The following is a 16,180-nucleotide window of genomic DNA, read 5'->3' as shown; positions in this document are numbered from 1 at the left end:
CCCTGTGGTACTCTGGGCCACCTTCTTATGTGCTGTGCCAGGACTTTGCTGCCCCAAAACCCCCTGAAGGCTGCCTAATGAATACTTTCTTGAGCTTCTGTTTACATTTCCCAACCTGGTGGTTTTCTTGACATCTGTAATTATGTGCTGAACCGGGTCTTCCCTTTTGGCCCAGTTGGTTCTCGGCAACCCCCTGTTCCCACCCACTGACAAGCACTTGATTTAGAGTCCACTGTGGTGATAGTGATTTATGCCTCAGCTGATGATAGGTGTGCACATATTGTTTTGTCGATACAGCTAAGACAGCTCAAGGTCATTGAGCGGTTAGTATTCAATCACCGCATCTTCCTGAGAAAGTGAGACTGTCACCACGTATCCCAATTGATTCAGTCAGATCATAGGAGGTTGTTACCCCATGCTGCCACACGCAAAATTCAAAGTTTACATTCATCTGAGCCTCAGAAAGGGGACGCTGTGCCAGTGAAATATCAGGCTAGAATGCAATCATCTACTCTAGGCCATTTCTGAGTCACAGCGCAATGTACCACACTTCATTAGCCAGGATATTTTGAGCTCACTGATTAAGAAAGATGTAACTAATGTTTCAGGGGGAAAACTTGGCAGTGGCTCTTATGACAAAGTAGTGTCTTGCGCAGCAGATTTTGGTATAACACACTCTCTGCTTACCAAGTTTCTTGTTAAGTTATGGCCTCTCTGATTATAACTGTCAAGTTCAGAGATATTCACATACTTCTCCCTAATCATGTATTTTCCTTCTCATTGTGTCTCTCCGACTTAGCGAACACCCCTTTAGATTCATACAAAGTGTAGAAATGTGATGAACTGGTATATAGGGAACTATATTATGTCATGAACATGTGTCAGTGTAATATCACTTTAAAAATTGGTCGAGAAATCCTTAAATTATAGAGTGACCATCTCATGTTTGTAGGAATGGCACCAAAACATTGATAAAATCATCAGCTATTAAAAATTTGTGTTGTGAAATTCTCAGTGTGTTCCACGGCCTCGGCTGTTGGAGTCCCCGCTGTTGTCTTGGGGAAGATGCAAGCTACCAACAAGACTATCATCTACTAAGACTGCCATGTATTCAGTGCCTTCTTCCACCGCTGATCGTGTATATGGGTCCGTGCAGATCATTAAAATGATCACAAAGATGTGCAGAAAGCATAAAAACACAAATATAAAGCTCATTTTTGGCAACAAAAAACAAACTGCTGGTTCATTAATGACAGACTGAGTCACTGGTAACTCTGACTGTAAGTTTTAGAAATATGGGCTGATGTCTTAAAAGCACATCAAACAGGCCAAGGGATTAATGAGACAGGTCACCAGATTTAGGACACATGAAACATGTGACCAAAAAAAGCATTAAAATTCAACACGCAGCACACAGATATGCCAACTTCCACTTCCCTCACTTTTCAAATGAAAAATGCAGCATATAAAGTGGTGAAAATACATCAAGTATAACATCTGGACCTGAATCTTTCAGTTCTGTTGTAGGTCACCATGGTTCACTCACCTGCTCTCCAGGGCCACATTGCTGCCCAGGACCCAGCTGTCCTGCAGCTGGACGCATTCCGCCGTACTCTGCAAGTCAGCCGCCAGGCCGGCTGTGGGTGGTGGACTCGGGCTCCTTTGATTGGCCAGTGAGCTGCGGCTCAGGGAAGTGATGGAGGGGTGTTGCTTGTGTGGGGGTGGAGCTGGTGGCAGAGGAGGTGGAGCTTGCTGACTTGACAGATGGTCACCTGGAGAGGAGGAGAAAGAAAAACAGGCATCAGCATAGGAGTTTAAGTATCCCTAATAGTGGGAAAATCTAAATAATAAATAATTTATTTTGCTGATTAAAATTACACCCAGACTGAAGCGACGCGACTGCGAAGAGAGAGCAGATGGGTAAGATTATGCATTTGCCTTATATGCGAGCTATGACAGCACAGTGCCACTTAACAGACCCAGAAAGGTAAATACAACCGAGAGCAAGACATTAAAATGAGATGCAACCACTGCAAAAAAACAGGAAATAAGAACTGCTTTTATAGCGATACACATAATAATTGTCACAAAACGCCACATGGCTGACAGTTGGGTTCTCTTAAACAGAAGGTCACTTAGAGAGGCAGCTGTTCTTTTATGGGCGCTTAACGCAATGTTTCATGTTTGATTACAGCCAGAGAAGACTCTCAAATAACTAATGACCAGAACATCCATTAGAGCTCTGAGAGAACAGGTTTTCCAATTTCACACAAAGCTGTGTAATTGGCCCCCAGAATGGCATGTGGTGATTATCTATCCATCTTCCCTGTTTAAAAGGTAAAAACCCACAGTGCTGACAATTCTGATTTGCTCCAATGAGCCCCAAATGGGTATCGTCTTTCTTGCCTTACAGAGAGCCTGAAGAATATTGAAAAAGTCGGGAGTTGTGTTTTTTTGTTTTTTTTAGGAGCTCCTGTTGTTTTTGCACTGACAGCATGATTTTTTATGAAGCCTAGAAGCCTAGGAGTTTAAATTTACAGCACATGAACACTGATTTTCAGTGTATGATTTAACCTTTGCTTACTCAACAATGTACACAAGGATCAAAATCTGCTCTGTTGGCTGCAAGGAACAACTTCATTGAAAGGACTCAAGTCATCATTTTGAAAGGATCCTTTAATGACCAAGCAATTTGCATCCTTGTCTATGTGCTTTCACTTTTCAGTGTGCAACCCTATGCATAAAACAACCTATTCAGTTCTGGCAAATGAGCCATTTAGTTCCATATAGCTCAGAGGAAACATGAAAGCCATTCACAGCAAGGAAAAATCTTCAAGTAAGTAAAAAAAAAAAGGGAAAAAAAATGTTAGGCTTTTTTCACATGCAGTAGTAACGTGCACCTACATACACACATACACATGGCTTTTTAATATTATAATTTCCAAGAACATCACTTTCATCTTTAGACACACAAACGAGGAGGTAGGTCTTCACATAGACAGCTAGACACAAAGTTACACAGATGGAGGTGACAGAGCAGAATCAGTAGTGACAAGAGTCCACAATGCTGGTTCAGAAGGCCAATCAAAATTTAATTAATTCCTAACTGCAATTACATAGCATCAGCATGTGGCCGTAAAGTCCATAAAAGCAAATCATCAGACGCAGATGAAGGTTGTTTTTTTTTCTCCTTTTTGTGGCCCATGATTAGAGTTTTATCAAATCCAATCAAACACAAGCCTCTCATCACCTGACATTACCACATTCAAAGTCAGTTCTGAACGCTAATTGCCTAAGATCAGCTACAGTATGAGTATTTTAAAAAATATATGGTTGACATGACTTAGTAATAACGAAAAACACAACAGCCCACTCATCTCCCAGGCTAGACTATGGGCTCTATTAGAAAAGTGCTAAGTAGGCTAATAGAAATGTGGATTATCTATCAACACTGGCTGGTTTTACTTCACCTTTGGGTCTAATTCCACTGTATGAGCCTGCAGCACCCGTGAGCTCCACTTTCCAGCCGAAGCACTTTCATGTAATCAGCATGCACCAGTGTACCAGTGAAATGTCAATGAGCAGGAAAGGAGAATGCAGCTGAGGGGACAATCAGACGAAAACACAAAAAAGTATCTAACGCGGAAGCAGTGAAATGTTTACAGCAAGAAAGTATTATTTTAAAAAGCAAAACGTAGGCACATTACTTTTTAGTGACTACAAAAGGATTTTAACGAAGCTGAATATAATCTCCAACCAATCAAATTAAATATTTCACTAAAATCAGTTCGTAAAAACAATCTGTCCTACCGTTACACATTATAAATACTGCACATGGGAGATCTGAACAAATCTTTATTTTAATGCCTTAATTACTCTTGTTTATTTTGCAACTTACCCTCAGAGTTTGAAAATGGAACTTACTTCAAACCCATAAAAATGTGGTATGCAGCGCAGGTGGATTATGGTTTTTGGGAGCAGTGCCACCACAGTAAGCAAAAAGATGAGCCTCGAGTCTGAACGCTTCCTCTGTCATCAGTTTATGATTATTCCTGAATCAATTTCTGATGATTCAACATGTTAAAGGCATGCCTGAACTATAACATAAAAATAAGCTTTTTCATTTTTTTAAAATCTCAGAGCACATGCTAAGCAAAGCGCTCAGTAAACACAAAATTCCCAAAACCTTCAAAGGAGTAGGATTTGTCATGCAGCATTTGAATGTATAATCCCACAATGAACTAAGAGAACATAAAACCCCATGAACTACATTAAGCTGGATCCTATGCAGTGCTTTACAAACTGCTACAAGGCTGCTGTGCCACAATCCACTGAGGTGCCTGTTACAAAGACAGATGTAGCAGCCACTGAACAAAAAAACAATGGTTTACCTAAACAGAAAGTGCCAAAAACTGTCTCAAAATGTGGTAAATATACCAGATTCTCGATATCACACCGAAGGAGAAGCGACAGCCTTGGGAAGCTTGATGAAATGGCGTCTCTCTATATCAGCACATACACAGTATAAATCTAGGGAGTAACCCTATTGACCACCTAACTCTTTGAAGAATTGCACTGAGATATATCACAGCGTTATGCTCTTTTAAGTGTTTATATCTGAAACACAACTCTGTGTGGACTTTAATTATGCAAACATATGTCATCCCCTTAATCTTTGTCTGGTTAAGATCAAATGGTGAGCTTCTAAAAGAGACTTGTCTGTATTTCAATATAAGAATCAACATTTTAATAGCATGCTACATTTCATATACTATCGAACCTTTCAAGTCAGAACATTATGAAATCCTAGGCTGTATGTATAGGTCATAACAACACATACTTTTTTTTTTCCATGTGATCAATTTCCCTGCACACAGTAGGTGTTCTTATATCAGAGTAGTGTGAGGTGCAATGGTTTCTGGTCTCTAATTTGAGATGTGAGTTTGAATCCAATTTCACTCAGGACATGGTCTGAGACACCCTCTCTCCTTCTGCTTCCATGTTAACCAATGAGGAAAAAGTGGTAGCAGGAGAGTAGCAGTCCACTGCACATTCTCTGTGAACTTCACTGTCAGAGTTGAAGGCTTGAAAAGCAAACCATGCTAAATTATGGGCTTATGGTGCCATAGCAATTTCATTTACATTATCCACGGCCTAGCAGATGTTGGACTGTGTGTTTAAAAAAAAAGAAGACACAAACTAAAACAATGACCCTTTAAGAAACCTGGCATTGTCTTCCATCAAGACACAGAGGGAATTAAGCTGCCCTTTAATGTGAAGACTTAGTGACTAGAAAGGCAGATGAAACAGCTGTGTGGTTTATGGGGCTTTGCTTTGAAATCAGATCAAGACGGATGCCTCCTTTGCATAATTCCTCAACTTCAGCTTGTCATCATCTCCATCAGCAACATGGTTTAAAAGGACCTTTGAGATTAATACTGCATGCAAGTGCTGAAATGACAGACTCATTCTCATCTTAATGACGCTTGCGGTATCAAATGTAGATTTATGAAGCCCCTGCATATTTGCATAAACACCAACGAGGGTGGATCTTTGTTTTTAATTTCTTTTAATACTCTGTTTTTAGAAGTTTGTGATCTGAAGACTTTCCTACTGCAGTGTGTTTACAAGAGAAAAGTGCACTGGGCGGTATTAGTGAACCAGAAAAGTCTATCACAAGGACGACACCCCTACACAGTTTTTATAGAAAACATTTTTTGCTCGGTAAGCAGACAATCTAAAACAGCTTAGATGTGTCTATTCACAGATTTGGTCCATTCTGAATAACAATAACAGAGGCTATCACTGTCAGTAAGCTGAGTTAAGCTATCACTACATTTTCTAGAATCTGTTTCATACCCCTTCTTGATACTGGGGCATTTAGACCAATTAGGTTTCTATGATGTTCATCCTTTGAAAATATATTTTTTTGATTAAAGCATTGACAAGCCTGGAATACAGTGCATAATGTTCCAACACTGAGTTGGGACACAATTAAAAGCCGTTTTGCACCCACTAAGCTTGGCAGCCTTAGTGAAAGCCTTTTCATATTCATTGTATAAGTACTGCAAAAGGTCTTGTGCCATTTTACTCTCCATTAAGAGACTGATGCAACTGCTAATGGAATTGAAAGGGCATTTGCTTTGACTGGCTTGCCCTTCACCAATAGGAAAATTGCAGTATGTGTGCATCACAAGAATTCCATCAAAACAGATCACAGATAACTTATGGAGGCCGTAGCTTTTCTATTACTGCTTAAGGTATTCTTCTTCCTTTTTATATACGCACAGAGGAATATTTACAATTACAGAAAAAATGCAAAAAGAAACAGTGAAAAAAAGAGAAACATGAAAATAAAATGCAGAACCTTCACTCTGCTTGATTTAATTTCAGAAAACATACTGTTAAAAATGGGAGATCACTTAAAAAAAAATCCCAGTTTGACTTTTATGTGAAATGAATAATAAATGGACTCTATGATAAAACAAGCCATCTAGACTAGGTAGGATGTTCAAATCAATAAATTCTTTCTCATCAATGGCTACATTTCTTTTCACCTCGGCTGTTGAAGACAGCAGTATTCTTTAGTAGTGAAAAAAGACAGCAGCTTTTCACTGAGAAGCCCTAAAGGTGGAGTGAGGGTGGTGTTTCGTAATGGGGAGGGGCTGGGGGGGTTGGGGGGCAGTACCCAGTGGAATTTGGAACCATTAGAACAACCTTGCCCTAGGTGAGTTTTGGGGATTTACTCTGCAAAGAGAGTTGGCAATTTTCAGGGACTGGGGGTTTTGAGGGAAAAAAAAGAAGAAGAAGAAGAAGCAGCAGCTGTGTGAATTCCATCATATTTCCTGCCAGAGTACCTTCAGTGCTTTTGCAGCCTTGCCCACTCTTCTCCTGACTTTCTGTCTGATCAAAGACAGAAATTTCTTTTAAGCCATTTCTTAGCAGGGGAATCGGGATGTAACCAATATTTCAGGGATTACATAATTATTGCATTATAGAAACAGACATTCCATTTACCCACACATAATGTGCTCCTACACAGCCATATAGGCATTCATCAACTCATATTGTGCTTAAAATCTCTGCCATTTATTTCTAACGTATGATTTGTAAATACACTTAGAAAGTTGATTCCATCGGAGAGCAGTGAATGCGAGCAGCTTCACATTACTGTTTTTCCATCTCTCCTCTTCTCTCTCCCTCTCTCTCCTGCAGACATTGCTACAGATGGCAGATCATCATACAGATGATGACTGCTTAGCAGTTCTTTCTGACAGCTCTCCGATTACATAGTAATTACACTCCTTCTCAAAAGCTGCTTTGACAATTAGCCTGCTGACAAAACACTTGGTTGTATTTATTCATGTGTGGACAGCTTCGGCTTCCTTGTTTGTCCAGAGAGATCGTGTTCGCACCTAGATGAAATGCTACAGTTTCTAAGTTCGGCGCAGGCAGCACAGTTTTAAGCACTGACATTGCACGTACCACTCTGTTTTCTTGAACCTACAGAAACCAGGAACAGTCCACAGGGAAGTGTGCCAGTTCTCACTTTTCTAAAATTTATACTTGATCTAAAGAAGCACTCGAAATTGAAACAAGAAGAAATAAATATTTTAATAATCAACCAAAGTAGATCTGCACTATTTGGTAACTGGCTATAGATTACCACAAGGGATTATATGTAAACACATATAACGTAACACATTACATGATCAGTGTTACTATGATTCAAATTTTTGTAGCAGCATCATGACAAAATAAAGCAGTGAGTCATCAGCTGAGATGATGGAAGTCTACACATATCTCACAGCCATTTTTAGAATGCTTTAAAACGTCTGAAGTTTACTAGTCGGCAATTCTCTGTGGATTAATCACAAGAAATAATCATCTAATTTATTGATATAAAACAATTCATTTGCTTTAAGAGTATCCCACACCAGTTTGACAGTCTGCTGTCAGTCAGTTAGATTTCTCTAAACATTCAGACATTAAAGTTCATATTTCCCAGTCTCGAATATACAGCATAAATTTGCAACCCTCACGATAGCCGCAAATTCTTGATCTGCCAGTTTGTTTACATCTTTAACATGCTATTGACAGTAACTGCAGCAGTCTGTCATTTCCTATCACTGCATCTTCCTGTTTGATTTTGAAAGAAGAGTGGGAGCACAGTTAACTACAATATAACAAGCTGTACAATATAAACAAATCACCAGCTTGTAAGACATCAGGACTCTGGAGAGACTTGCTTTTCTCAGAATGTGTTTATGTCCAGTGCTTTTGCTGGTGATCTCTTTTTTCAAAGGTTCTTGTGGAATTATTTTGAAAGGAAGTTGCCAGTTTCTGACTTTCCCCTATGAGTGTTTGGCCTTGAGAGTAGTGATTCACTCTATCTAAATTACCGTGGTGGGTTGAATGGCTTGAGCCTTCAGTAAGAGGCAGCAATGACTGCCTGATGGAGCCAACATGAAACTTTAGCTGGGGTGGTCCTAGGCACCGCAGAAAAGCTTTTGAACATTCAGAAGATTGCTGGAGAGTATTAAGCAACATATTTTTTTTGACTGCACCAAGCTTCTCAGCATTAGCAACAAAACAATGTTATCCATTTCTGCTGAAATGTGATTCACTTCCCTGAATGAAGCAATATAGATCTGAATGAGTAATTACAGAAAAAAAAGTTGTCTGCATGATCTTAGGGGTCATAAAATATGACGTGTATTCTGAGAACTATTCATGTGCCTCCTCATTCATTTACAGCTCGCTTCTCCAATCACTTGAGAAAATGGTTGCAGGAAAAAAAACAAACCACTCTTGGTTGTAGTGGCACAGTCATTTCCAATGGTTGCTATAATTGCATTTCCTGTGCAAATCGCTCAGTTTGTGGGGAAATAAGACAAAGGACAGAGTATTCATCTAAAAATGAGAAAGCCTATCTTTTCCTGATTAATTGTTGGCATATTGTTCTCAATTGGATGCACTCCACTTGCAAGAGATGACTAATTTTCACCTTCATTGTGAGGAAATTTGAGAAGAAGGAGATTTATAATGTGTATCTTTCACACCACAATGAATAAACAAATAGGATGATCTTTTCTAGATGTTGATATTTTATAGTGAGCAAAAATGTCAAGCAGGGCTCTGTAATATTTTGGTATTTCACACCATTACCATTAAGATAGTAACTATATGCATTCAGGGGAGGCCCAGACAAGAATAAAGTGTTATAAATGACACTGCAACAGTGGAATACAATGAAATGTAAAAGAGGCAGCATAAAATAAAGATGAAACTGTTCCTTCTGGTTAGGAATAGAGCAAACTGCATGTTTGAGCCAACCAAGTCTCTTTATCAAATGCACTACAATGAACAAACAGTACATGTTTGCTTTTATATCTCCCCCTTACCTGTCTCCTTCCAACTATCCCACATATAATTCACTAGGCCAACATTTCTTGCAGTGTCTGGCTTGAGAGCTGGAGCTACAGCAGACAGTCTGAAAATCCCTCTGCTTTCCAAAGAGCTTTCCTGAGGCCAAGGCTATGAATTGATACCCCACTGTTGCATTACTCTTGGCCACAGAGCAGAGCACAGGACAAGAATAATAATAGGACAAATCATTGGTTTATTCTTATAGTATTCACCGACTTGTGCCTTCTAGTGGTGGGGAGGGTCGTGCTACAGATGTCAATATCCTCCATGGGCATAGGTGATAAACTTTATGTGTGCTAGCATGTGTTAGGCAGTACAGTCTATACACGTGTGCGCACACAGGCATGCAGACACACTTTAAAGCCCACTGAGAAAAGCCTTCTAGCACTACTGATGTTTTGGAATTTTACTTCAGAACACCCTCTGCTTCTCTCTGCAAGAGGAACTAAGATGTAACCCGCTTACCCTCTGAGACTTGGTGCATGCTCAATCAGCAACATGATATGGCCCACGGCTCTGCGCTGAGGTCACTGCTGGAGTTGAGAAGACTGATCATGCATAAGGTAGCAACACAGTGTTTTCTCCACTAATGTGCCAGGCTAGACATGCAGCTTCTACAGCTAAAATTCAGCTGCATAGTCTGAGCTCCACCGTGAGGAATCTGGGATCCTCCTAAAACTCTTTGTGCTGAGCACTGACATGGAAAGTGCAAGTTTTTTTGTTTTGTTTTTTGTTAGACACAAAATACAAGTCATTCGGCTGTGAAATAATGTGACTTATCAAACAATTTTGGTCATCCTATGAAGCAGAACGCTGCTCCGATCTGAGGACTAATCCAATCTAATCAAGACGACTACTTTGGTACAACCCCAGTTGGAGGCAAAGTCTCTTGAGTGGCCCGGCATCACAATTCATTAGTGAAACTGGCCTTTAAAGTTTAATCTGGCGTGCGGTCGTTCTTAATTTTCAACCTCATCCCCTTTCCATTTCAGAGTGGCTCTCACACATGTCCACATCCTGTTAATCAATAATAAAAGTAATCAGGGAAGTCAGATGTACTGTCCTTCAAAATCTCTCTAATGCTCCTTTGCTTGACATCAGCAGACAGGGCTGTCTGCGTTCCAGTCTTCATTCACCTTAGAAAATACCACCCTAAGCCTCATCTGTCATGTATTGGCTGCAGCCTAACATTTCACTTTGTTTGGCAGACATTGATTTTTACCTCCAAGGTGTTGTCAAGGAGGCATCCAACTCATACATACCTCCTCTGCTGTCTCTCCAGAGGCTGCTTTAGAAGGAACTGCAGGAACACACACATACACACACAAAGGAAAGCTCACGGAAATGACTACAAGGTAGCCTAAAATATTGCCAAATTTCTTGAATAAGGACACTAGAAGGGATGAAATGTGTGGGTGATAAGCCGAGGCTTATCAAAGCAGCATTTCTCAGAGCCTATTTTTGTTGTTCGTGTACTGTAATAGACTTGGCAGCAAGTAATCCAGACTGAAATATATATTACAAATACACATAGAGTTCCAAAATGATTGTTGATGTGTATCAAAGCACATCAGATGTACAAGTGCAGCCCCATTGTGGTTTTTTACGTGCTCTCCATGCCAACTCATTCAGCCAAAAAAGAAAAAACCCCAACCATAAAACAGAAGAAGTCAAAACATTTGGTCACTAAAATGCCTTGAACCTACTTCAGTCGATGTAACCAGTCCCCCGTTCACGTTAATATTGTTTTCCACGATAGCAAGATAACAACAATTTATCAACTGCCATCTCACCACAGCCTCCATCCCACTTTCTGCACGCACACACAAATACACACATTTGCAGCCTAGTTGAGCAACACTTTATATTCATTAAGTGTCAAAATCTTATAACAAATAGCTGCCTTAAAAGAGCAACAGTATATTTTGTTTAAGAATTATTTGGCACCAATAAGAAATGATCTATGAAGCAAGCTTAAAGGTAACATCTTTCTGCAGTTTATTAATAATACAAACAGCAAAAGTAATTACGATAGCCCAGATTTACTGAGAATTTCACCAAAGTCTACAACAACTTTTAATCATCATCCCTGCTTCAAAAAATGCAGAGGAAATAATACACAAACTAAAACTTACATGTCAGCTCTGGAAATTTCACCCACTCACTTACAAGGTTGACCACTCTATCAGCTCCTGCATGTCTCATTAAACACTTGTTTGCTTGGAGGTGCATAAGTTTACTCACAGTTATTTTCTAGCCATTCCTCTTGCATGCATTTCTGGCTCTCACTGGGTACAATTGACAAGAAAGCAGCTTGAAGATGCATATCTAAAGAGGCATTCTAACAAACAAATGCGAGGGTATAGTTCCTGCAAGTGACATGTTTGCGAATGACACACCTCTAATGAGCTGTCTATAAGTATTTAGATTGAGTGTTGGGTTAATTTTAGCATGCTAGCATTCTGGGACAATGATAATATGTTAGTATTTAGCAGTTTTGGTGCTTTAAAAATAATTAGAATGCACATACACTGCTTGTTTGAGTCCATTAGAATACAAGTCAATCGTTCATACTGTTTATGCACTTTCTGCATGAATATTTATTTGATTGCAGTTAGACATTATTTGGGCAATTTTAGGCCATTTTAATATTTACCATGTTTACAAGTTCATAGCTTAGGTTAGCACGTTATCACGAAAATATAAAAACGGCATGCGTTTTAAATTTGATTGCAACAACAAAAAATAAAAGTATTATAAGGCAAATGAAATATAAAACAATTTATCTAATAGTTGTTGAGACAGCCTTGGTTGCACATTTTGGGTGAAACCAAAAACTATTAATGTCAAAACCTTTGTGGTATTAAATGAGAAAAGAGAACACAGTCATGTCGTCATCCCCTAGGATCAAAAACGATTATATAAATGTTGTTCAACAGTTTCTGGAAAGCACTGGACTAGTAGACACCAATGTAAGCATTACTACTTTGCAGAAAAAGCGTCACTATCTGAGTAAAAAGGTTCACATTTAGGGAACAGAGTATGTGTTAAAAATGACGTCTTTTATCGGTAAAAAACCTACTGCTTTTTTTTTTTTTACTTCTGCACTAAAAATAAATAAGAGGTAAGATGTAAATCTGATTTAACAATCTCAAAAATCCATTCTTCTTTTCTTTCCAGGTTCAGTCATGTACATTTTGATGTAGTATAACAGAAGTCCCCATCATGACACAGTGTAAGAGTGTCTTTCTCTAAAAGGGCACGACTAAGGTTTGGCTGTGAATCTCTCAGCCTGCTTAAATCTCTCTAAGAGCATGCATCATAAAGCTGCTCTGTTTTTAAAAGCATGTGATAAATATTCTGAATATTTATGAAAATGAAAGAGACCAGGAAGAACAACATCTTCATTCAGATGCACAGCAGACTGATAAATGTTTCTTACAGTTGACTGATTTATATATTAGAAATCCTCTCCAAAAAGGTCAGAAGTTCAGTTTCTGCAGCAGCTAAATCTTTTCGCTGTGCAAGCTGCTGAATTGTTTTATGCCTCCTTATTGTGACTCACTCTGGAAGAACATCAACTAAATGTTTGATATGAAAAATGTATACTTTACTGCAGCTAACAGCATAAGTGGAAAACATATCATTTAGACTAATGGTGGCAAATGCAATCATTGCCCTTTAACGGCTTTGATGAGTGTATGTATAGAACACCCCTAAACCTAATGATAAAACTTTTGACTGCAAAAATTGAACCGCATCTGCAGCTTAAGGATCTTTTCCTAAACGATAATAGCTGTGATATTTTTAGACAAGTTCACGCAGACACATATGTGTGATCTGTGTTTCTCAATGTGACAATGTGTGTGAGTGGGCAAATGATGTTAACACGGTGAGAGCAACGGAACAGCACTGAGCAGGTAGCAGTGGTGTGTCGACAGCATCCATGCTTCCCTGTGCACGCTCTCTATTTAGCCCCTTCATAACGACTCCGCAGAGCTGTGCATGTCTTCAGTTTGGTTGCTGTACTTGTAAACTATGCAATTTGCGTTTCATGCCACAGCAGGCATCAATTAGCACTTCTCTCACGCCTCTCCATCTGAACTGCATCAAATTTGGTTGTGTGCTGCTTGGAACATGATGTGAATTTGTCATGACTCAACTGAAAGGGAGGAAATGTTCAACACTGGGGAGCTCGCTTATTGCTCACCTTGGGCTTTTAAATCAAGACTGAATAGCAGATATTGTGCTTCATGATTGCAGACTGAAAAGGTATTCATCACTATTGCTGAATTATGCGGGGGAAAAAAAAGAAACAAAATGATTGTAAGGAAATAAAATACATTTTGTGTGGGATGCACCTGGATTTCTTTTAAATTGCACAGCACCAGAGTAAAGCAAACCTTTCTTGGACAGTTGTCACAGCACTGAAATTCAATAATTATCCTCGAATTGTTGCTGTTGTTAAAACTCTTTTGAAAAGGAAAATAAAATTTGCTGAAATCAGATACCTCCAAAGGCTTCAAAAGATCAAGCCTATTGATAGACAGGGAAAACTGAGCAATAGTGATTTTTTTTAGGTTTGTCAAATTTTACCGCAGAGTATGTTTTAGTAGCTAGTAACCAAAAGTGTGAAAGTGGGAAGCTGTAAGGAGATCTGAGTTGATATTTGGATGCACAAGATGGTAGCACTCATCAAAGTTATATGTCTCATCTTCAATAAACCACATTTACAGATTATGGTCTTTCTATAAATTTCTTATCTTTAACCATATCCCCATCATATAGTGCCTAAAGATCTGAAAACAGATGTGATGCTGTAAAATTGATTAAACTGAATCTATGCAGTAGCTCAGGTAAAAGACAGTTTTGGAATTGGTGTTGATGGAAAAATAAATTTCTCTCTGCAGTCCATTGTTTCTGTTGAAACAGCAACTTTAAATTGCACCGGCCTGCCTCGCAACAGCTCATCCAGCAGAACGTGCATGACTGTGAAACGTCTCTGTGGTGGAAGACACAGATCGTCCTTCAGATTAGGCTTAATCATGTTTGCTTTGCCTCAATTAGATAAGGGAGGTGCGCCATCAACACACGAGCTTTCTCATGCCTCCTCCAACGGTCCCTGTGCTTTTCCTCCCGCTCACCAAATGGCAGCAGTAGGAGGCAAAGGATGGTCCACATTCACACCCGGCTGAATCATTTCACACTGGAATACATCCATCAGAATAAAGATCATAAAAGCCAAGACAAGACTGACAATGGAAACTGAGAAGTGAAATCTGAGAGAAACGGCAGTAGCAGCAACATATGCTTTAGTATGACCATAAGTTGTCAATCTATTAAAAATATAGCAGCTAGTTAATATTCTTGCAAGAAATAATATTGTATGATAATGCTGTATATGCTTTACTCTTGTTCAGACTGAAGTGTACTGTAGTGTATTGATACACTAGAAAGCGCATCGTTTACACCACAGTCTGGAGTCACTTGTTTTATATATCAAGTTTCAACCATAATCCACAATGGACTGGTGCAAATTGCCATTTACCCAGTGTTTCCTTTCTATTCAACTTGTTTGATCTCTGCAGCATATTATGATGCTATATCATGACAGTAGAATCCATTCTAATGAAAAAAAAATCTTGTTCAAGAAGCATACTGCAGTTTGAAAAAGGTTCAACAACATAGGCAGCAACTCAACATGCAGTGCTCATAGTCCAGAGATACACTTCACTGCCAATCCGTAACGCTGGACATCATCTGATAACACATTTAATCCCACAAGACTATCCTTTCTCACTGTCTGTGCAAAAATCATGTCAAGATGGGGCGTTTAACATCACATTATGATAATTTATCACGCAGAGTAAATTTTCAATTCAAGAAATGAGGAAAAAAAATCAGATCCAATCTCTGCTTGATTTAAAACCTCAACGTGTTCCAGATATGCACAAATAATGTCAGACAATGAATTTTGACCTCATCCTGATGTTTATTCAAGGCACTGTCAATAATGTAATCCCTATGATTTAGTTCAAAATCAAATCTGCCACATTCAGGTGAAGGCCTTTTTCCTCCTACATATTCATAGCAGCAATATTGACTAAATGTCTTGTCTGGCTAAATACACAATGGGAAGTGTGATACTAGAGGATCAGTTTGTGTGAATATAAGCACAAGAGAAATGCATACAGGAGATTCTGGGATTACCTCTCAAAGCTAATATGCTATCCCAATCTCTTCAGTCAGGTCTGGACACTGAGGATTTACTGTAGCAAATGTTTAGGCAGAGAAGATAATAACAGTGGACAAACTACTATTACTGCATGAATTAGAAAGAATCAGAAGCTTTCCAGCAATGCCTAGCGTCAAAAACAACAGCCTCTGCTCTCAAAACTTCATGCTGTAAATCATACTTGTAGTGAGCTCACCTGCGGCTACAGTAGCCCTCAGAGGTCAATAACTATGGCAAGGCACATTTACCCAGAGTCTTTGTGTTCCCGGAGTGACAATAGAATCTCATTGTCAGGTGTTTAGTCAGATAAGGTCGTACACCCGCAGGGATTAGCGTCTGCTTTTCATCAATGTAATGCTTTAAAAACAGGTTTAGCAAACGTGCGGTGGATCAACCAATTTAAATGCTAAACCTCTTTCTCTCTCAGAAGATTGGGGCCAGGGGCTAAACACATACAGATAAACAAATCAACTTAGCTATAAAGACTTACAGCAAGGGAAACAAATGAATGACCCT

General features: G+C 39.2%; 1 protein-coding gene across 2 annotated transcripts in view; it reads right to left on the bottom strand.

Annotated features, from left to right (window-relative positions):
* The window catches only part of si:dkey-237h12.3 (teneurin-3), a 177,233-nt gene that overhangs the window by 73,211 nt on the left and 87,842 nt on the right, over positions 1-16,180 (bottom strand). For both annotated transcript variants that reach the window (XM_063494038.1, XM_063494044.1), the window contains one exon: positions 1,547-1,772. In XM_063494038.1, coding sequence (XP_063350108.1) covers positions 1,547-1,772 — 226 coding nt within the window. The remainder of the gene's footprint in view (positions 1-1,546; positions 1,773-16,180) is intronic.

The sequence above is a fragment of the Pelmatolapia mariae genome, linkage group LG2 (assembly GCF_036321145.2).
Source record: "Pelmatolapia mariae isolate MD_Pm_ZW linkage group LG2, Pm_UMD_F_2, whole genome shotgun sequence".
Taxonomy (NCBI): Eukaryota; Metazoa; Chordata; class Actinopteri; order Cichliformes; family Cichlidae; genus Pelmatolapia; species Pelmatolapia mariae.
The sequence above is the reverse complement of the archived record's forward strand: the minus strand, read 5'-3'. Positions and strand labels throughout refer to the sequence as shown.